This window comes from Giraffa tippelskirchi, chromosome 6 (assembly GCF_054371585.1).
Source record: "Giraffa tippelskirchi isolate mGirTip1 chromosome 6, T2T-mGirTip1v1.2.pri, whole genome shotgun sequence".
Lineage (NCBI taxonomy): Eukaryota > Metazoa > Chordata > Mammalia > Artiodactyla > Giraffidae > Giraffa > Giraffa tippelskirchi.
The window spans coordinates 117,415,758-117,437,929 of NC_137280.1; the positions used below are offsets into that span (position 1 = coordinate 117,415,758).

The 22,172-nt window shown below is 59.3% G+C and overlaps 1 protein-coding gene across 1 annotated transcript; it reads left to right on the forward strand.

Moving 5' to 3' along the window:
* The first annotated feature begins 2,539 nt into the window (after positions 1–2,539).
* ONECUT3 (one cut homeobox 3) lies at positions 2,540–21,125 on the forward strand. The gene is made up of 2 exons (XM_081502756.1): positions 2,540–3,725; positions 20,833–21,125. Exons 1-2 carry the CDS (start codon positions 2,540–2,542, stop codon positions 21,123–21,125), a joined length of 1,479 nt encoding a protein of 492 aa, XP_081358882.1.
* The last annotated feature ends 1,047 nt before the right edge of the window (positions 21,126–22,172 follow it).

Consider the following 22,172-nt stretch of genomic DNA (forward strand, 5'->3'; position numbering starts at 1 on the left):
GGCAGTGGAGGGGAGGGGGCCACTTCATCTCAAAGCGACTGGTTTGCCTCTTTCAAAATGGATGCTTTCCCTGTTAGAACAGCCACACAAGCTTGTTATGAAATTGAAAATGATAATCAAGCTGGAGGAAATATACAAAGATGGAGGTAAAAGGCTGCATGCTCCCGACCCCAACGCAGCACCCCTTAGTTGACTTTCCCACCCAAAGAGACCCCACTCCCACAGCCGCCCCTCAACCTTCCCCCCTGCCCCCCAGCCTGATTTGAGCTTGCTGGGCCTGGGATGCAATCATTTTATGAAGGCTGATTGATTTTTAGATCCTACGATTATTTTTAATTATCTGTGATTGTTGGCAAGTGAGACAGTGGTGGATGGGGGTGGCTGGAGCCAGGCAGAGCCAGAACCCACCTCCCAGACTTGGAATCTGTATGGGGAGAGGTTAGTCAGTTGCTCAGACCTGTCCCTCTCTGCTGCCTCTGTTTTCCTACCTGGAAGATGGGTGTCCCTGAAATTCTATGTAAATCCTGAATTGAAAATTCACTGGACCAGGACCTGGGGGCAGTGTTGGCACTTGGACAAAACCCTGAACAGCCACCACCGCCACTCTCCACCTTGGACCTGAGGTGGATGCTGATCAGAGGTACAACTTCCCCTCGGGGCTCGGCGAAACAAGAGTGTGTGCCTGGTAAACAGTAAGTGGCTACTAAATGCTGAGTCCTAAGCACAAGGCACTGGGAGGCAGTGTTTTTATTAGTGCCCTGTTTCACCCCAGGACATGGCTCAGGCCATTCTACTGTCTGATCCTCACCCCCACTGTGCAAGCTGGGGGTCGGATCATCTTGGTCCCTCAACCTCCTTGCACAGGGAGACAGCCCACCCCCTCCCCACTATGGTGGACAGCAAAGACATGCCCACGCTCTCAGCGGGGGCAAGCAGGAAGGCACTCTCCCCTCCTCTCCACACCCCCCGAGTCAGGGAAAGGGAAACTGAGACACAGGAGCCACCGCACAGGTGCCAAGTCCAGTGGCAGTTCCGAGAATCAAACCTCCAGTCCTGCTGAAGGTGGTGAGACAGCGACATGCCCAATGGTTTGCATGGAGGGGGAGCTCCCTGACAGGGCCTTCACAGCCCTCCACCCACGGTTTAGAGTCCTGGCCCTCCCTGCTGAGGTGGAGGTTCCTGGGGGACTCCATCACAGACCTTACTAGCCCTACCCTTTTCCTCTCCCTTTGGGAAAAGGCAATGGTTATCCTCTGGGCAGGAAGAAGGGGTAGGGCTGGTTTGGGGAATCCCTCCTCACCCCACACTCTGCTCTTCAGTTGGGGGCACCTTTTGGGGTCTGACTTGGCCACTATGGACTCCCCTTCCTGACCTGCATCTCATTCCCACAAAGGGATCACCGTGCGGGGGCGGGGCGAGGGGAGCGGGGAGGTCTCTGAGTGTGGAAGGCTTCCTCATTTACACCAGTTCCAGGGGTCCTGGGCCTCACCTGTCTCCAGGTGGTGAAGAAAAGGAGCACTTTCCCTCCTCTCACCCCAAAGAGAAACCCCAGGGAGAGGGTGAAGTCTGACCAGGGGCTTCCTAGGAAGCAAAGAGGGTGTGTATCAGGCCTGCCTGATCTGGAGGGGGACAGAGGTTCTTTCAGTCACCTCCAAGCTGCTCCCACTCTGGAGATGGAGGCAACTAGAAGGACCTGGAAACAGGAGGAGACTTTGGCATCCCTGAGGCCGGGTGCTCCATTGTACAGCTGGGGAAACTGAGGGCCCAGTGTCTACACCTGGGAGCAGATCCAGACACTTGGAGACCCAGGCTGGGAATCAGCCTGAGGATCCTCCTTTCAGCACCCTCCCCCCAGAAAGAACTTTAGGGGCGCGATGTGACTCCCGACCTGTGCCAGGAGAGTGGGAGGTTTGCGAGCAGAGGGCCCACCTCCTAGGGGTCTGCGTGAGTAGGGGGCAACACCTGGATCACAGGCCCCCACTGAGTCACACTCCGGTGCACTCCCTAAAGATGGACTCACAGGTGCCAGGGAGGAAAGTAACCTTCACGACCCTTGGGAGAGACAGAGAATCTGAGCCCCAGAGACGAGGTCCCCAGCCGCGCCTCGGTGGAGTCTGTCCTCGACCTCCGTTCATTGTCCCCAAGTACCACTGGTCCCCAGGGGGCACGGTGGAGGCAGTGGCAGGGTGTCTGACAGAAGCCCCGGAGTCAAGCCCACTCCGGCCAGCCTGGCGCTCCAGGGGGCCAGGGCGGGCGGAGAGCTAGGCGGCGGGAGGCGGCGGCGAGGGGAGCCGGTGGGCGGGGGCGCTGACGTCAGACCCGGGCCCGGGCGCCGGCGGCCGCTCCCCCGCCACATCCTGGTGGCCGCGCTCGCAGCCGGGCCGGGCCGTACGCCGCACAGCCAGGCAGCCTCGCGCGCAGCCACCGGGGAGCGGGCGGGGGCCATGCGGCGGCCTTGAGCGCGCCGGGCCGGCGCCGAAGAGCGCGGGCGGCGAGCGGGCGGCCGAGCCGGCGAGGAGTCCGCGCGCGGCGGCCGAGCATGGAGCTGAGCCTGGAGAGCCTGGGGGGCCTGCACGGCGTGGCCCACGCGCAGGCGGGCGAGCTGCTAAGCCCTAGCCACGCGCGCTCGGCAGCGGCGCAGCACCGCGGCCTGGTGGCGCCCGGGCGTCCCGGCCTAGTGGCCGGCATGGCGAGCCTGCTGGACGGCGGCGGCGGCGGCGGCGGCGGGGGCGCCGGGGGCGCGGGCGGCTCGAGCGGCGCGGGCGGTGGCGCTGACTTCCGCGGGGAGCTGGCGGGCCCGCTGCACCCGGCCATGGGCATGGCCTGCGAGGCGCCGGGCCTGGGCGGCACCTACACGACGCTCACGCCGCTGCAGCACCTGCCCCCACTCGCAGCCGTGGCGGACAAGTTCCACCAGCATGCGGCGGCCGCGGCCGTAGCCGGGGCACACGGCGGCCACCCCCATTCGCACCCGCACCCGGCCGCCGCGCCGCCCCCGCCGCCCCCGCCGCAGCGCCTGGCGGCCAGCGTGAGCGGAAGCTTCACCCTCATGCGCGACGAGCGCGCGGCGCTCGCCTCCGTGGGCCACCTCTATGGGCCCTACGGCAAGGAGCTGCCCGCCATGGGGTCGCCGCTGTCGCCGCTGCCCAATGCGCTGCCGCCCGCGCTGCACGGCGCCCCGCAGCCCCCGCCGCCGCCGCCACCCCCGCCGCTGGCCGCCTATGGCGCGCCAGGCCACCTGGCCGGGGACAAGCTGCTGCCGCCCGCCGCCTTCGAGCCGCACGCCGCGCTGCTGGGTCGCGCGGAGGACGCGCTGGCCCGCGGGCTGTCCGGAGGCGGCGGCAGCGGCGGCGGCGCTGGCGGCGGGAGCACCGCGGGGCTGCTGGCGCCGCTGGGCGGGCTGGCGGCTGCTGGAGCGCACGGGTCTCACGCGGGCGGCGGCGGCCCGGCCGCGGGCGGCGGTGGCCCCGGGGCGGGCGCGGCGGCGGAGGAGATCAACACCAAGGAGGTGGCGCAGCGCATCACGGCGGAGCTGAAGCGCTACAGCATCCCGCAGGCCATCTTCGCGCAGCGCATCCTGTGCCGCTCGCAGGGCACGCTCTCCGACCTGCTGCGCAACCCCAAGCCCTGGAGCAAGCTCAAATCGGGCCGTGAGACCTTCCGCAGGATGTGGAAGTGGCTGCAGGAGCCCGAGTTCCAGCGCATGTCGGCGCTGCGCCTAGCAGGTAGGAGCTCAGCGCGCACCGCCCGACCCTAGGGGTCCTGCTCCGGGGGGCTCCCTAGCACCGGGCAGTGCGTCGGCGGAGAGCCCCGGCCCCCTCCCCATTCGGTGGCCTGGCACTCCGCCGCCCGCTAGGGACCCCCTTGCAGGAGGTGAGAGCGCGATCTTCGCCCCTGCCGGTCTGTATCGTCACCAAAAGGGGGGAAAGGACTGTGCCGCCGTCCCTCCCCTACGGGAATCTACACTCCCGCTCAGTCCCTCCAGGAACTAGGAGTGGGGTCCCTGGGTCCCTTCAGACTGCTGGAGGATCCGCAAGTTGCCAGCAGGGTCGCTCATTGTGTGTGATGTGTGTGTGTATGTGTGTGGCGAGGTGGGGGGTGTGATCCAGACGCGCCGCCGCTCTCAGCTCGGAGTGCCACCCTCCTCCCCCCGAACGGCCCCTCGCTGCGCCTCCCGCTCCGGGGGCAGAGTGTAGGAACCTTGCACCGAACACCGGCGCCTCAGCAGCCAGAGCCGGGCCCGCGCTCAGCCCCCGGCCCCAGCGCGCGCTTCTTTGTAGCTGGGCCTCCGCGATCGATAGCCCCCTCCCCCTCCGGCCGCTGGCAAAGGTCACTCGAGAACGGACGGGGGAGGGGCGGCCCGGGGGACCCGCGGCCCGGAGGCCTTCACACCCCAGCCGGACGGCCGCCCTCCCCGCGCGGTTGCTCCTGGCTCGAGTGCGCGCACCGAACCCGCCTCTTTTCCATTTTATGTTTCTCTCATTTCTACTCTCTCTGTCGGGGCAAAGTGGTATCTATGTCTTTGCTCGATCCACGTTTTCCTCCCTGTCTCATTCTTCTGCCTCCTTTCTGTCCTGCTCCCTCTTTACCTCTCTCTGCCTCCTCATCTTACTCCCACTGATGCTCATTGACCCTCTTCTCCCTCCCAGCTGACAACAGCAGGGTTCACACCTGCCCCCAGCCAGCCGGCGCCAGGACCCCTTCTGCTGAGTTGGGGGGGGGGTGCAGGAGAGCCCCCACTCTCACCGTGGTGGCCTGGCTTGGGTGGGGGGGTCTTTTCCTGGCCACTCCCAGGAGGGGTTGCTGCCGCCCCAGCCATGGGGACAATAGCGGCCCCAGGCACCTGATCGATCGTTTCTGTGCACAGGGGCGAGCGGGGCTGGATGGAGCCGGCTAGGGCTCAACCAGCCGCCCCTGGAGCGGGGAGGATGGGAGGGATTTGGCTCTCTGCAGCCTTCTGCTGTGAAGACTGGGGTGCCAGTGGGGGATGGAGAGGGGTCCGTGTTATTTGCTCCCCTCCCCAAGGCAACCTGGGGGCCCTGCACCTACATGTGTGCCTCAGTTTCCCCACTGCAGAGCGAGGTGATTGAGCCTCCAATAGGCTTCCTTCATCCTCCACGTTGGGGAATAAATCCTCCATTCATGTGGCAGGTGACCAAGTGTGTCGGGAGGTTGCCATGAAATGTTAGAAATGGCGTCAGGAAACTGGACGGTCTTGTTTGAGGACAGGATCCACTCTGTCCTGCCCCACCCCCCTCGTGACACATGCAGTGACACAGGTGTGTTCACAGGAGACACTCAAGCACACCAATGCACAGTCATGGTCTGCCATGTGTGCGTGATGCAGGTGACATTAGGGAGCAGGCCAAAGGCACAGTTCTGACACCACAGATACTAAGCAGCCCTTGTCGAATGGGGTCACTGGTGAGGTCTGACTTACTGCCACTCTGGCCACCTTTGGCCTCCCCAGCGCATGTATTTCGGGGACATTGTGTCTGACACAATGTGTACCCAAAGGATACACACCAGTTTCCTTTTTTTTATTCCACTGTCACATCATATAAGAAACAGAACCCATTTGTGGCATTCGAATGGCACATTTCAGGGCCATCGAAGAGATTGATCAGGGCGTCTTAGAACGACAAACCTCAGGGGAGAAGTCCCCGTGCGGGTGCTGCTGTGGGAGAGCAGCGCCAACCGGCAGGGGCGGAGGAGGGGGGTCGGACTAAGGCCGCGCTCGCATCTCGGCCGGGCCTCCCTGACTTCTGTGGCTGTAGAGAGCCTCCTCGCCTCTTTGAGCCTCGGTTTCCCCATTTGGAGTGGGACTCAAAATAGCGACCGTCTGGGGGCCCCTAAGGAAAATGCAGGAGATGAGGGCTGGGCCTGACACATGCACAGGTCCAGGGGACACTGAACCGCGACACCCGGTCTGTTTCCGTTGTTTCCCCAGGCCCCTGCCCACTCTGTGACCCTGCCGCCCGCCTGGTCCGCGCACCGGGCCCTGGGCACCTGCTGCACCTTGGGCGCGCTCGCTGGGCTTAGAATGTTAGAGGTGGCTGGGCCGTGGGGTAATTAGGAGCCGACCGGCCGAGAGGCCTTTAGTTCCGGTCGCTGCGCAAATGAAAAGCGGTTAAGTGGCGGCAAATCGCAGCGGTTAGGGGGATGCAGCCTGGCTCATCCGTCCCCCACGCGCCGCCCCTCACGCGACAGCCTAAGGCGTCTCCAGGCCGCCGACCCGCACAATCCGACCCCAGCAGGCCGCACTCACCGCCCTTCCTCCTTCCCAGTCCCCGTTCTGAGCCCAGCGAAAGCCGCCCGCCATCCCCGGACCGACCGGCAGCTCCGCGCCCCAGTCCCGCCCCCCGCGCGCTTGCGGGCCTCTGTCTCCGGCCTCGCTTCTTGGTCAAGCTGCTGTGGGCGTCCCGTCGGGGTGTCCTCCCCACCGCCCTGGACCAGGAGGCGTTAAGGACGGAGAAAGACACACGCAGAGACAGGCAGAAAGACACAGAGATAGGTAGGGAGAGACAGAGAGTGGCAAAAACAAAGTGAGAAAGACAAAAAGAGACAAAAAGGCAGAAAAGGAGACTGGAAACGGGAGGTGAGGGCCCCCAATGGCCGCTCCTCAGCTGGGGTCACTCGTCTGGAACCTGACAGCTCCCAGCTCCTCCACCTCTCTCGTTCCCCAGGAATGAGGGACTGTTTAAGCCAGTTCAGATAATGAACCCACTTTACAGACCACCAAGCCAGGGCTGAAAAGGACGCACTTGGCGGAAGCTGCACAAGCAGGGAGACGTGGAGCCGGCAGTCCTCTGGGGTTGAGGACTGAAGGGGGATTTCTTTCTTTCTCTGAAGCACTCAAGAAATCTGGCCAGGTAGACCTCAGGATCCTCCACTCCGTTGCTCCCAGACCTATCTGTTCTTTGTGACTCAGTTTACCCATCTGTAAAATGTGTGCATTGAGGGAGACAGGCTCTGAGTCTGAATTCTGAGATTCTGGGGACGGCCCATCCTGCAAGGCCCCAACTCCACTGCCCTGGTGGGGTCTCACCCTGCTCCACCCCCAGGGTCCTTAGAGCCCCGCAGCTTCCCAGCCGCCACCTCTGCGAAGCCCTCCCTTCGAAGACTCCTTCTCAAACGGTAATTACGGGAGAGGGGCTGGGGGAGGGGCTGACCGACTCCTCTGCGGGGGCGGGGTGGTCGATGAATTCGAATTACCGGCTCTAATTCATCACCGCCGCCTGGTCGATAACTTCGGCCGTCTTCAAATATTGTTTAAATTGCAACTCCGGAGGAAAAGTATTTTTTGCAACTGATCAGAAATATATATATAAAATATCATATGGTGGCAATTGAAGGAAGGGTCCCCTCCTCCTGGCTCACTAGTGAGCCCCGAACCCAGAATCCCTGAAGGATGAGGGAGACCACTGGTGGGGGAAACTGAGGCAGGGAGGGAGCCATTTTTGGAGCTGCAGGGGGTGGGCACAGTGAGGGCAGTGACCAGCAGCTGGGAGTCTGGGGGGGATGGTGATGGAAGGGGAAAAGACACACCAACTGCCCCTCCCCCCAGACTAGGACAGGCCTGTCCCCCACCCATTCTGTATCCACCATCAGGTGTTGAAAGGCTGGCAGGCAGGTGGGGTGGGGGCTTTCCTAGGCTGAAGAGACTCAACTTGGAGACTCTACTCTGGGAGGACCACTACCCATCCCCCATAAATGCTCTGCCCCCCCCAAGACCAATGTACCTTCTGTAAAACTTGACCTTGAACCAACCACAAGGGCCCACACCCCTTACAGACCCTTTAGGAAAGACATCCCAGCTGAGAACTTGGAGAACTGGCCTCACCTTGGTTTTATCACTAACTCATCCTGGGCAAGGGTCTGAGTCTCAGTTTCCTCATCTGAGAAATGGACAGAATCAAGTGCCACCTCCGAGGTGCTTGTTGAGGTTTTTCTTATCAACCTGTTCCCCACCACCACCACCAGAACCCCTGAGGACACATTCACAGAACCTGCACCCTGAGGCCACATTGCTTACTCACCCTCACCTACTCACACCCACATCTCCTAGTGTGTAGGGAAGACCCGGGTCACCACCAGCAGCCTGTGCTTCGTGGAGCCCACAGAGAGTGGGCAGGGGAGCTGGAAGGGGGTCTGGGGCCCGGAGGGGACACTGCAGACCACCCCCCAAGAAACAGGGAGTAGGGGGAGATTGTCTGGGGCTGTGGGTACCAGAGCCTTGTGGGTCTGGGTGCGATGCCCAGGGGCCCCCACACCAGCCCCCCTTCTAGAACATAAGCCCCAAGTGGGGTGGTGCCAGCTCCCTGCCCAGGTTCCGTGATTCTGGCTGTCAGATGGGGAGGGGGCTGTCTGGGGTGCCTAAAGCCCCCCCCTCCCCTAGGGATGAGGGACTGTTTAAGCCAGTTCAGTTAATGAGCCCACTTTACAGACCACCGAGCCAGGGCTGAAAGGGATGCACTTGCTGAAGCTGCACAAGCAGGGAGACGTGGAGCTGGCAGTAAGTGGGGCTTGAGAAGCTCAGGCTCCTATCCCATTCAGGGCCCAGCAGAGACAAAGGCTGGGAGGGGAGCTCAGTGGACTGAGGCCAGGACTAGGAGGAAGGCTCTCCAGGTTACATCCAGGTCCAGCTTACAAACACTTGGGTGACGCTTGGGCCAGGAGGGAAGGCCTGCACTTCCTCCTGACGCAGAGTTGGATTCCTGTGGGCTCCTGTGCCCAAAGGAGCTCCCCAGGGACCACTAGAGACCCTCGGCGGGGTTGTGGGGGGTGGAGGGGCGTTGGAGGTCGAGTCCCAGTGTCCTCCTGCTGAACACAGAGAGCCACCTGCTTCTGCTCCTCCTGGCTGCCGGCCCTCAGGGGGAATTTGGGGCACTGAATGTCCAGCCTCCGTGGACCCCAGGTTGGAGAAATCCTTCCTGCCTGAGAGACTGGACAGTCACCCCCGCATCACAGAGAAGCACACAGAGGTCCTGGAGCTGGGCTTTGGCTTCTTTATTCTGAAGTCTCCTTAGCTGAAAATCCTAGGGCTCACCAAGACGTGGCCATTTTCCCTAGCCTCCCCCGCCCCTCCCCGCCCCCTATCAATCATCACCACTCTAGTAGGAGCAACCCACCTCTGGCCACATCCTCCTCCAGGCTGGTCTCCAGGCTCCACCCCCTCCCCTGGAGTCCTCTCTGCAGTTGGAGGGGGCTCACCATTCCTCTTCTTAATACCATGCCTGGTCGCTTCCCAGAACCCAGGAGTGGAGGCAACTTTCTGTTCTGCCTCAGTGCGGGTGGAAACACCAAGGACAAAGACTGGGAGGCGGGAAGCCAGAGCTGCTGTAAGGATGGAGGCCGGCCCCTACGGCTGGAGTCTTTGTGTGTAGCAGCAAGCTCGGCTGAACCAGGGCAGCTCAGGCTGGTTTGAATCAAGTTTTTAATTAAATACGGCCCTTGATCAATAAGGCTGTGCTCCTAGGGGAGGGGAAAAGCTGGTCTGCAGCCAGGACAAGCCTGGGAGACCTATCTGACCTTGGGGTGTCCTGGGGCACTTGCGGCCTCAGTTTCCCCTCGGCCAAGTAGGTGTGAATGTGAGTGGGGCCAGTATGCGGATGGGGCCGGGATGTGGGTGGGGTCAGGGTGAGGTTGGGACAGGGTCCCTCCTGCCGCTGTTGTCTTGCCCTATGGACTGATGTGGGAGTGGGCGAGGGGCTTAGACCTAAAGAGTCACACGCACAAAGCCACAGATTGGCAGAAGGAAACGGAGCAGTAGGGCATCCATGACTGACGCGGGCCGCTGGAGAGAAAGGACGGAAATGTAGATGTGCCTGGGACGCAGTGTAGACGCGCATGGGGAACTCAGGCGGAGATGCAAAGGAACGGGGATGTGAGGGTAGGTTCTCACGGGACACAAGTAGGCGCCCACGTCCACGCTAGGACAAGAGAGCGCAGTCTCCGGCTCAAGTCGGGTCTGGCGATCGGAGGCAGCACCGGGCTCTGAGGGTGTGGGGAAGAACCCACTTCCCTCTCCTGAAGCCGCTGCGAGCGGCCAGGAATTATTCGTGGACCCCCAGCTGGGCCGCCTGACCACTTCTCCACACCCGCTTCCAGGCAGTTGCTGTCCGACCCTACTCCCTAGTGCTGGGGGGTTGGGAGAGGGTCGCGTCCACGAGCCGTGACGGGGTGGGCAATTGGGGGCCTGGTACGGATACAGCAGGGTTCATGCTTCTCTACGAAGCCGAGCGCATCCGCGCGCGCCCTGGGGAGGATGTCAGTGCCTTGGTTCCCACTGCCCCAGGCCGCCGCCGCCCCGCAGTGCCGGCCAAGCCGCCGAGTGCAAAACCCGGGCCGCTGCGTTCCGCCGCTCTATCTGCGGCGGACGTGGGATCTCCCAAACCCGAAAGGATCTAGCGTGCACCTGCCTTCCACAGCTCGGCGGGAGGTGGACGTGCGCGGCCCAGTGTAAGGAGATCGGAACACTGGCACTGCAAACCCGCGGCGTCCCAGCAGGGTCACCGGCGGCTCTCGCATCCCACCACTTGGAGGGAAATCACATCTCACCCAGGGGTAGCCGTATCCGGGTTCGCCTCCCTCCCAGCCCAACACAGGGAGGCGTCGGACTTGGCGCACTCGGCTGTGCGCCCGCTCGGAATTTCGGGCCGCTGCGCCTGGAACGCAAACGGTTCAGCGCGGGGGAACACGGGGCGCTCCCAGAGAGGGAGGCACGGGCCGGTGGCAGCTCGGGCCCGTGACCGGGGACAAGGCGTGTCCACGGGCCCTGAGCACTTCCGTTTCCCCAAATGGAGACTAGAATCCGCAGCCCGCTGGAGCACAAAGCGGATAAAGAAAAAAGCTCCTGTGTGCTGGGGAACCTCGACAAAGACCCTGCTGGCTCCCTCCGCCTGCCTTCTGCCTCCCCAGCCTGTTCTTTTTTAAAAAATGCTGTACTTTTTTTTTTTTTTCAAACAGCGGACACATTCGCCAAGTTCCAAATTGAAGGCCAAAAAGTCCTCCTTTCTATAAATCCCAGTTTCTATTTCTCCTTCCAAAGAGAGGTGACACTTAATCCAGCACCCCTAATGCACGTTCTTTTTCCTCTTTTTAAAAAATACCACCGAAAGACCACCCATCCCCACTTCCCCGTAATTCTCCTGTGCTTTTGCTTCCCTACACGGAACATCCACATCAGGAAAGAGAGCTCCTCGGAGGCCCTTTTGCCAGCTGCGTAATATTCTCTTTGGCCGTTCCCTCCTTTCTTCAACCACCTCCCCTCCAGGTGGACACGTGGGCGGTTTCAGATGGTTTGCGGTCGGCCCCAGGCCGCAGCGCGCACGTGCACCGCCACCATTTCGCTTCTGAGTTTATCTATGGCTGAGTTTCCCAATCACTGAAATGCTGGCTTCCCCTGCCCCTCCCTTTTCTGCGCTTCCCCCCACCCCTACCTTTTCTGCGCTGGCCTCTCTACGCTTTTTCTTATCACCGGTTCCTTTCCTGTCATCTTTTTCAAATCCATTTCCAACTGCTGGCCGCTGTGACTGTTAACAGTTTTTTTTTTTTTTTAAATAAAAGCTCTGTGTGCGCACTGATGCGGTTTGCCCCCCAACCCCCTCCCCGCAGTGCCTGAATGGGGAGGGGGTTTGAGGCGTGAGAGTTGCCCCTGGACACCGGACACCGCCAGAGTCCCCCACCACAGGCGTTGCAACCACCAGATGGAGCCCCCCTTCCCCCCCCCAACCAGGGGCAGCCCAGAGTCCAGTGGAAACGCTCATTTCTCTGATAAGTCTTTGAAAGGCTCAGAACTAATTTGAAAATGCGGCCATTAAAATCCCATCAGGGGAAGGAGAGGGGGGAGGGATCGAGGGAGGGAGGGAGGGAGGGAGGGAGGCTGGGCGACAGCCAAGGTGGTTCAGATGTTGGGAGATGGGAGGTGTGGACCTGGCGGGCAGGGGAGGGGACGACGGAAGGAGCGGGTGTGGAGAGCCGGGAGGCAGCAGAGACAGAGGGGGCTGCTGAGGCTTCCAGAGGGTCCTCGGTTTCCCTGGAGATGACTTCGCCCCCCATCCATGAGAACCTCTTACTGGGGCCCGCAGGGATGCAGGGTGTGGATAAAGAGGATGGAGGTATGAATGTGCTCAGCTCCCCTCCTAGTGGCTCACTGTGTGACCTTGGGCAAGTCACTCACTGTCTCTGGCCAGGGGAGGCCAGCGGGGGATGCTCAAGGCAGACAGCCCAGTGGGGACAAGCCACCAGGTGGGTGTATCAATGTGCCCCACATCTGGGGCTGGGCAGCTGGCGGCCGGGGCGGGATGTGTCGCCAAGGAAACCAGTCATCATCCCAGCCGGGGACCTGGCTCCGTATTGAATTGTCTGCTCCAAGAAGCTGAGCTGAGCTCAGAAGTTGGCCAGAGGGAGGGGACAGCGAATCCAGCTCCTGCTCCCACACCCCAACCTGTGCCCAGGTGGATGGACACTGGGGGGTACAGGCTTACAGGGCCAAGGGGGCAGGGGGCAGACAAGAGCAACTCTTTGGGGACCTTGAACACAGCACAGAGTGCGACACAGAGGGACTGAGACAACGCTCCTGGGTCGCTGATTTTGGGGGCCACCGTCTGGCTGTTATCCTCTCCTGTCAAACCCAGCTTTCTTGGGGGGTGTCACCCTCCTAGTGCGACCCTGGCTCCTGCCTCATCTCCCTGGGCTTCACTACGCCTCTCCCCCGTTGTCCCCAGATGTCAAGCTCGGCCTCCTATTTCACCCTCCATGCCCAGATCTGTTCCCACCCAGCCAGCCTCAGGTCTTTCCCTACAAATAGCCCACCCACACCCGCCTCCACCCCCGCTGCACATCGGGGCAGCCATGGGTCTCCCTGTATCTCTGATTGTTCGGCTGGCATGTCATCACATCAGATTGTGGTTCAGTCAGGCAGGGGCTGCATCCATCTTACTCGCTGCTTTCCTCAGCAAAGCTACCCAAACAGGACACACAGTAGGTGCTTGATAAGTGTGTGAAGAAAGAGCTAGTGAAGGGAGGAGTGATGGCTGCAGGCCCGCCTTGGCCTGCATTTGGACTGTTATACGGTGGGACCCCCACCTCCATGGACAGATGGGGACATTAGGACCAGGGTCGTAAACCACAGAGTGTATGCAAAGGGCCACTCAGCCCCTGGAGCCTGCTGACCGGGAAGGACAGGGTGGCGGTGGCGGGGGGCAGCTAGCAGTCCCAGGACAAGAGCAGATAAGAGCTGCTCTAGGGTCTTGGTGGCCCATCCTGCATTCTGTACACTCAGCCCCCGTGGGCTCAGTGCCACCCACACTGGCTGTCACACCCAGAAGTCACATTATGCCCTTGACTCTTCACACAGCACCCTCCATCTGACGTCCATGCTGTGTCCCCTACACCCCCCAGGCCAGCTGCAAGCCAAGGTCATGCTGAGGTCTGCTGGCCCCAGGTCTTCCCCACCTCCCCACTGCCCACTGCCCAGCCACATCCTCTGAGCCTTCCCACACTGTCCCTCCCATCTACCTGTCACACCCATGGCTCTGCCTACCATCATAGGTCACTTTCTGTCACTCACACTTGTGGTCTGCTCTGCATGGACATCCCCCAGTGCAGCAAAGCGTACTGCACGCACCACCTCCCCCTCACACCTCTATCCACCTGGCCGGGCCCTGTGCAGCCTAAAACAGGCACACCCAACAGACAGGGACAGACAGCCCGTGTGGTCAGCTGGCTGGGCCAGGGATGGCCCCGGACAGGCATAGTGGGGTCACTCATCCCCCAGGTCACCCTGGTGGACCATAGCAGGCCTCTGGAGGAGGAGATGGAAGGAGGAGGGAGAGGATGAGGGAGGAATATGCTGAGGAACCTGACTGGGAGGGGGAGACTGCCCGGAGAAGGGATAGGAAGGGAGGAGAGAAGGAGAGGGGGTGTCTGGGGAGAAGGAGGGGGAAGATGGCAGGTGTGGGTCAGATGGGAGCTAACAGGTTCAACCCCAGCTCCCCCCAGTGGGGGCCTGGTTCTCGCCACCCACTGAGTGGGTGACTGAATCCAGTTCCCCAGCTTCTCCCTGGCTGACTGCGGACAGGGCACTCCTGGGGTCTCACTGCCTTACCTGGCCCTCCAGGGCAGTGGCCACCAGGTCTCCCTGTGCAGGGTCTTCCAGTTTGGGCTAGTCCCTCACCACCCACAGTGGGGAGAGGCGTCAGTCAGTGGACACACACAGCCGGCCCACAGCCTCCTGTGGATCCACTCTGCACTGGACATCAGAGGGCTCCTAGGGGAGGGAACTGGGGCTCTGCTGAGGGTGAGGGGAAGAGTTTCCTGGGGCAAGGGCCACTGAGCCTGGGCCTTGAGGGATGTGTAGGAGTTCTTTGGCTGAGGCAGCCCTACTCCAAACCTTGGCCTCTCCATCCCTCCCTTCTCCAGGAACATTCCCGGGAAGGTGCTGAGAGGCTTGAGGCATGTCCTGAGGCAGGGAGGCACTTCACAGCTGCACTGCAAGTGAGGGCTGGACCCTAGCCCCTCCCCACACCTCCAGATGGGAGCCCGGCTAAACCCGTTCACAGAGCCTGGCAGGGCTCTTGACTAAGACCATTTTCCATGTAAGGAGACAGGCTCAGAGGCGGGCACCCCGCAGTAACCCATGGGGTGGCCGGTCTGACTGCCCCCTTGGGCCCCTGGAGGTGAGCAACTTCCTAGAAAGGCAGGAGGGACAGAGGTGCTGTGGGAGCAAGCCTCAGAGGGTCTGAAATGAAGGGGAACTTAAGGGTGACCCCCACTCACCTCCCTTTGCCATCGCTGCCAGGATGCGGCCCAGCCTGGCTGACCTTGCTTGCTGGAGCCCCGCCCTGTGCTGGGGCAGAGACCATAGCCTCCTGCTGGTCACAACAGGGAAACTCGGCCCGACCGGCAGAAAAGCCCACCCTTAGCCCTTGAGGGGGCCCTAGGAGCAGGCTAATTTGGAAGGGGGCCTCTTTTGCATCCCCTTGGATCTCCTCCTGGACTCCCAGGAGCCAGCCCCAGACCCTCCTCATCCCTGGACTCCAAAATGACTGACAGCAACAAGGTGGGGACCCTGGATGCTCTAAGATCATAGAATCTGGCTCCGAGTATCAGATTCTCCGTCCCTGAGGTCAGGGAGGGCGGACAGGAGAGAAAGTTGGAGCCAGAACCCTCATTCCCTGAGAGAATGGTAAATACTGTCAGGGGAAAAGGAAGAAAAAAGCTGAGCAGGGAGAGGGTTTGCAAAATTAAATTGGAGAGGGGGGTCAGGATGGACCTCACAGATGAGATGAGAGCTTTGAGTGAAGACTAGAAGAGACGAGGGAGCCATGAAGAAATGTGGGGAAGAGCAATGCAGGCAGCCAGTTGCAAAGGCCTGAGGTTGGACTGTTCCAGGGTGAAACCAGTGTGCCTGCAAAGCTGTGAGCTGAGTCGGGGCAGCAGGAGGACATGAGAACAGAGAGACAGTGGGGGTAAGGGGCCGAATGAGACGAGGAGGGGGCGGGTAGCTGGTAGCACACTGAAAAATGTTTGAAGGAGGCAGAGGGTCCCAGTTTTGCAGTTGAGACTGAGGCAGGCCTTGTAAAGAAACTGATTCACCCAGAGTCCCAGAGAGACAACCTCGCCAAAATTCCACAAGCCAGGCCAGCTGGCTCCTCCTGTGCTGTCATGGCAACCATGGTTAGTGGTGTGGGCCTGAGTCTGGAGCCCCTCCCTTTCTCCCCACCACAAGCTGGGAAGCCCTGGTAAGGGGACTGGGCTATGTACTCCCTGTGCTAGTCACATACAAGGTGAGCCCTATGATGGGGTTTGATAGTACAAGTGAGGATATTGGAGGAGATAGTTTTGGAGGTGATAAAATGGATGGTGTTAGGAGTGCAGGTGGAGGAAGTGATGAGAGCAGAGGTGGTGTTGATGGGGTGATGGAGGTAGACTGTGGACAGAGGCGGTGGTGGTATAGATGGCGGTAATGGTGGAGGAGGAGGTGCTGCTGGTAGAATTACTGGTGGAGGAAAAGGTGATGCTGGTAGAATTGGTGAAGGTGGAAGTAATGGAGGTGATAATGGTAGGTGGACACCATGGTGGTGGAGACGAGGTGAGGGCAAAAGAGGCAGCGGAGGTGGAAGCGATGCAGGTGGAGGAGATGGTGATGGTGGAGGGGATGGTGGAGGAGGCTTTGTAGGCACACCACAGTGTTGGTCCCCAGGGGGAGATCATTGTGGGAGAGGTGGCCCTAGAAGTGGCAGGGCAGTGTCTGGGGGCCGTGGGTGGGTAGGCCCCAGGCTGCTCCACCCAGCGGTCCCTCTTCCCCAGGGCTGCTTCCTGGTCAGTCCTCTCACAGCCTCTGTTTTCACTTCTGTGAAAGGGGCCCATTCCCTGCCCTCTCCTCCTGGGGCTGCCTCCAGGGACAGCAGTGGTTTGGGGGTTGGACCGGGGTGATCCTGAGTGCTGGAAGGGATACTGGTGGGTGGAGGAGGGTGCTCTGGGCCGCCTCCCCCACCCACACTGACACCCCCACGGGGCCAGGGGCCTCTAGGCCCGGCGCCGCTGGGGGCTGTGGGGGATGAAGCGGTGACAAAAGCTGCTCGTGGTAAACAGCTCCGACTGGAGCCCGGATCGATCTGGGCTGTGAGGAGCTGTAATTAGATTGAACGCCTGGGAAGGTGGGGGGAGCTGAGACTCTTTTTGCTGTGATCGACAAAACGCGAAGTTTTTTCACGACTCTGCTGTGGCTGGCCCCTCCCCCAGCCTCCGCCTCTGAGGCCCCCCACTCGGCTCTGGATTGGAGAAGAGGGAGGTGGATGAGGAAGAGGCGACCCACATCTTACCTCCCTCCCATCTGCCAGTCAACCCTGGCTCCTGTCCTGTCCCTGCCAGGACTTGCTGGGCGACTTTGGGCAAGTGGCTTACCTTCTGTGAGTAAGAAAGAATATCCTTGCCTTATGGAATTATCTTAAGGATGAAAAAAACAGCACATGGAAGGCCCTGGACGTGTAAAGCTCTTGCAGGCTTTCTGAAAAGTGTTTGTATCTTTGTCCTTCCTGTAAATGCATGTTGCATTTGTGAGAACAATTCTAAGTGAGTGAATGAAAGCATGAGTGAATGAATGAATTGAAGGTCAAAACAGGTGGCAAGAATGTAAAGGCCTGGGCTGAGTTTTGACTCTTCCCTGGTGTTGCTGCCTGAGATCCAGCTTTTCCTTAAAAGAATGGGGATGTGGCCTCCTCTTGTGAGCTTCACAAGCTGGCCAGTTCCAAGGAGATGAGATGTCAAGGTGGTTCCTGGTGCTTCCTTTCCGCGTTTCTTTCTTTTAAAATTAATGCTTATTTTTAATTGAAGGATAATTGCTTTACAATATTGCATTGGTTTCTGCCATACATCAACATGAATCAGCCATAGGTATACATATGCCCCCTTCCTCCTGAATCTCTCTCCCATCAAAGTTTCTTTATGCAGATAAAACATGAACAAATGTTCCCTCTCACCATTTTGTATACAAAATGCTGCCTGGTACATTGTTCATCTCCTAGGTTTTACCTCATACAGTACTAGGATTGCTGTCTCCTTTCTTGTACAGCTGTTTGTTCTTCCAGGAATTTATGGTTGCCTATCACAAACTCTCCCACATCCTCCAACAAAATGCAAAACTAACACCTGTTAGGACATCTCCCCTTTCTACTTCTGTTGGTGTACCGGCTCTGATCTGGGGCTGACCTCATGTCCTTGGTGCCTTTGTCCTGCTGTCTTTCAGGGTCTCCCTTCTTCATATGAGATACTTCTTTTCCCCTTCTTCTAGGCTGAATCACATTTCCTGAATCCTACATCTTCCTTTTTTGATTTACTTCCTCATGTTGATGAAACATGCCCTCTGATAGCTTTCTGAGAAAAGGGTGCACAAAAGTCAACTTTTGGAGACCTTGAATGTCTGACTATATCTTTAGTCTACCTTCATGCCTGAGTTTGGCTGGGCACACAATTCTAGCTGAATATAGATTTCGCTCAAAATTTTGAAGGCATTGTTCCACTGGCTCCTAGCTTTTGAGAAGCCTAAAGCCACTCTGGTTCTTAGTTCTCCAAATGGTATGTGGCTTTCCTCTCTGGGAGCATTTATCTTCTTTTCACCCTGGGTCCCTGACATTTCACAAGGGTGAGCCTCAGGGAACCTTTTTTCATTCCTTGAGCTGAGCATTTCATGAGCTCTTTTAAACTGAATTCTCATGTCCTCCAACTGCTTCTCAGGTGGTGCAGTGGTAAAGAATCTGCCTGCCAATGCAGGAGACACAAGAGAATCCCATGGACAGAGGAGCCTGGCGGGCTACAGTCCATGGGGTCATAAAGAGTTGGACACGACTGAGCACACACACACACACACACACACACACACACACACACACATATTATTCTAATCATACTGATATAATTTGTTTGGGCTTCCCTTTCTCTAGTTTTGGATGGCCTCTTGCTCAGATGACAAACCTGCACATTCATCCTCACACTTTATTATCATCTTTTCCTCATTTTCCATCTCTGCATCCACTTGTATTTCCAGGGATATTTGCTTTATGTTCCAATTCTTCTCCTTCTTCTTCTTCTTCTTTTTTTTTTTTTTTTTAACTTTTTGGCCACGCCACATGGCTTGTGGAATCTTAGTTCCCCAACCAGGGAATGAACCCAGGCCCTTGGCAGTGAAAGCAGAGTCCTAACCACTGGACTGCCAGGGAAGTTCCAATGTCCCAATTCTTACATTGACTTTGTTCCTGCTATAATATATTTAAATTCTAAGAGCATTGTCTGTCCCTTTCATGGTCCTTTCTATTGAACAGCATCCGGTTCTTGTTTCATGGATACAGTATTCTTCTCTTACCCCTCCCAGAATTTGACTTCTAATTGCACCTGTCTTGTCTGTTTCTTCTGAGAGCATCAGCCCCCAGTCCTCCTCCCATTTTTCTCACTTTCTCTCTCTCTCCTTCATTAGAGGCTTTTTCTGAAAAGTCCAGTAACCTCTGCCTGCCACTCTTATTAAATTATGAAACCTGAAACAGCCAATTAGAAGCACTGTTTGTTCCAGGTCAGAAGAAGCCAGAGAAGGAAGTGGTGCATCAGTTCAAACGGACGGGAGGACTGCAGCGGGGGGGGTTGTATGTGAGAGGGGGAGCTGTCATCACTGAGAAATGAGCCACAGCACAAGGGACATTCATTTATTTTTTACGGACGTGTGTGGACATTGATCTAACATGTCATCTGGTTCAGAGTGTTCCGGAACCAAAAAAAGCCAGCTTGGTATGTGGTCCCAGCAGGCCACCAGGGCTGGCAGTGGAGATCTGCTAGTACAGCCTGTGCCACTAGCCACTCTGGGGGTGACAGAGTCGCTGGGGCAAGCGGTTTGTGGGAAGGCAGGATGGGGCGGGTGTCTACCAGCCAGTGTCCCTGACTGGAGTGTGAACAAGGAATTTAGACCCTGATGGAGTTTGCGCTGATGTCACCAGTCCCCAGGTAGGGGTAGCCAGCTCTGGCTGGTGAAGATCATGTTTTCCACCCACTGGCCCCACAGCATTGAGGGGAGGGGCCCGCTTTGGAGCTGGTGCAAGGGGGAGCACAACCGTAGGATCCACCCTAGCTCCACCACTCTGAGATGCTGCCACTTCCCCTTTGCAAGCTTCCACCCACCACAGGGGGCTTCCCAGGTGGCTCAGTGGTAAAGAATCTGCCTGCAATGCAGGAGATACAGGCAAACATGAGTTCAATCCCTGGGTTGGGAAGATCCCCTGGAGAAGGAAATGGGAACCCACTCCAGTATTCTTGTCTGGAGAATCCCATGGACAGAGGGGCCTGGAGGGCTATACAGTCCATAGTGTCGAGAACAGTTGGACATGACTGAAGGGATTTAGCACACAAGCAATGACCATAGTGCAGCCTCCTATCTGTGCCTTCCCCATCATCTGGGCCAGGTGGCTCTGGCAGAGGGAGGGTTGGTCTTGCAATTCCCCCCCTCCAGAAGTTCCCTGGGGGACCTGAGGGATGCCAAGCCTTGGTCTCAGGCTGCTGGTGGAGGGAGGCCAGAGTAGGGGGCTCAGAGATCAGAATCAGACCAAGTAGATGTCCATATTAGCTGGATTCTGGATCCCTAAGCTGATCATGCCTCAGGTCACCAGGGAAGGAGGCATGGATTGTCACCCGTTTTCTGAGAACCTAGTTGCCCCATCATTCCAGGGGGATGTTCCTGGGGTTTGTGATCCCACCCCCTGCAAATAAGTATTAATTAACCAGTTCTTTCACTCAGGTCTACACTGAGCCAAATAACTGACATGTAGAGTTTCCGGGTCATTTCCCCCAACATCCCCCAGGTGTGGGCTGCAGGAGGGAGGGCAGAAAGCCACCAACATTAGTTGTACTCTTGAGGTCAGGATTCTTGGGGGTGAGGGGCAGTTTAGGAACATGAGACTGGGAGGCGGTCAGAATGCAGAAAGGGTATGGGAGGGCGTGACGACCCGTGCCTGTGGAAGTGTGCTCACACTATGTCCCCTTCTTTGTCTCCCCTACCCCCCATCTGCCTCCTTTGTCTCTGTTCCCCGCCCACGACTGTCTGCCCGCCTCTCCTTCCATTACTGGTGGTCTCTATCGACCTACCGCCTTCTTGGTGCCTCCTGCTCTCTTTCTGTGTCTCCTTGTCTTTTTGGCCCTGTCCCCGTGTCGTCTCTCCATCTCTCACGTTTCCCACATTTCTGTGTTTCCTGATGTCTCGGTGCTCCGGGACACGTGGCCTGTCTTCTCCCGTCCGGCCGCGTGGTGGCGCCGCGTCCCTCTCGCCCGCCCGCCCGCGCTCGCCCGCAGCCTGCAAGCGGAAGGAGCAGGAGCAGCAGAAAGAGCGCGCGCTGCAGCCCAAAAAACAGCGCCTGGTGTTCACTGACCTGCAGCGGCGCACGCTCATCGCCATCTTCAAGGAGAACAAGCGGCCGTCTAAGGAGATGCAGGTCACCATCTCGCAGCAGCTCGGCCTGGAGCTCAACACCGTCAGCAATTTCTTCATGAACGCGCGGCGCCGCTGCATGAACCGCTGGGCCGAGGAGCCCGGAGCTGCCCCCGGGGGCCCCGCCGGCGCTGCCGCCACCTTCTCCAAGGCCTGAGGCGCCCCGGCTACGCGCCCTCCCAGCCTCCACGGCCCGGGCGCTGCCCCCCAACCCACGTCCCCCCCTCCCCCACTCCCACCCTGCCAGCCCGGAGACCCGCCCCAGGGCGCACCTGGAGGGGCTGCAGTCCGGGCCCCCACACCCAGGGAAGGGACGCAGCACACCCCCAGCCCAAGTGCACAAAAAGGGTACCCCCTCCCTCCGTCCCCATCCCCTTCAGGCCAAAAGAAGCCCTCCATCCCCCGAGAGGGAAAGGGGTGACAGAAAGGGGCACCCCTGCTCCCTTTCAATTCAGGACGCCCGGGGGGCCTCGAGGAAAACCAGGGCTCACGTGTCGTCCCGAAAGCGGGTCAAGAAGCACACACTAGAAACAGAAACCGGGTAATTTCAAAAAGGAATTTAAAGAATAGCCACTCCTTCGCCAGCTCCCGCGCGCAGGAGGGAGGCAGGAAGGCTTCGTCTCCAGCGGTGCCCCACGGACTCTCCCCCAGAACTCAGCTCTTCCGAAGTCGCCAAAGCCCACGTGGAGCTGGATGCTCACGCCGCCCCCTCCCCCCACCAAGACCACCCCCGGTCCGCCGGCAGAACTGCCTCCACAGCCAAGAACCCAGCCGCCCCTCCCGACGGCCAAGGTTCCTTGTGCCAAGAATTGCCTGCCTTAACGTCTGGGGAGGGGCCTGCCTGCAGCGGCTACCGGTGAGCTCCCATCCCCACCCAGTCCCTGACCGGAAGGGACGGCAGCTCAAACAAGCGGGTAATTCCAGAGGCCTCCGTCCCAGCATCCCTCTGTCCGGGATGCACTTTACCGCTACGCACCTTGATGAATGATGCGGGGAGAGACAGACCCCAGGCAGCGGAAGAAAACACCCAGATTCCACAGAGAAGCGGGCCCCGGGAGGCCAGGGGCGCACCTGAGCTCCTGAGCGCTGGGGTCGCGGCGCCACCCTCGGCTCAGAATCCTCTGGAACTCGCCCCACCTGCCAGCGCTCCGGGCTGCGGCGCTGGGCCTGCAAGGGCGCACCTGTGCTCCTGCCTTTTCTCCAA

Bases quoted from the DNA above. Each gene is read 5' to 3' on its own strand.
- ONECUT3 (XM_081502756.1), top strand. From the start codon at position 2,540: ATGGAGCTGAGCCTGGAGAGCCTGGGGGGCCTGCACGGCGTGGCCCAC. The intron at 3,726-20,832 runs GTAGGAGCTCAG...GCTCGCCCGCAG, and splicing joins GTCGGCGCTGCGCCTAGCAG to CCTGCAAGCGGAAGGAGCAG.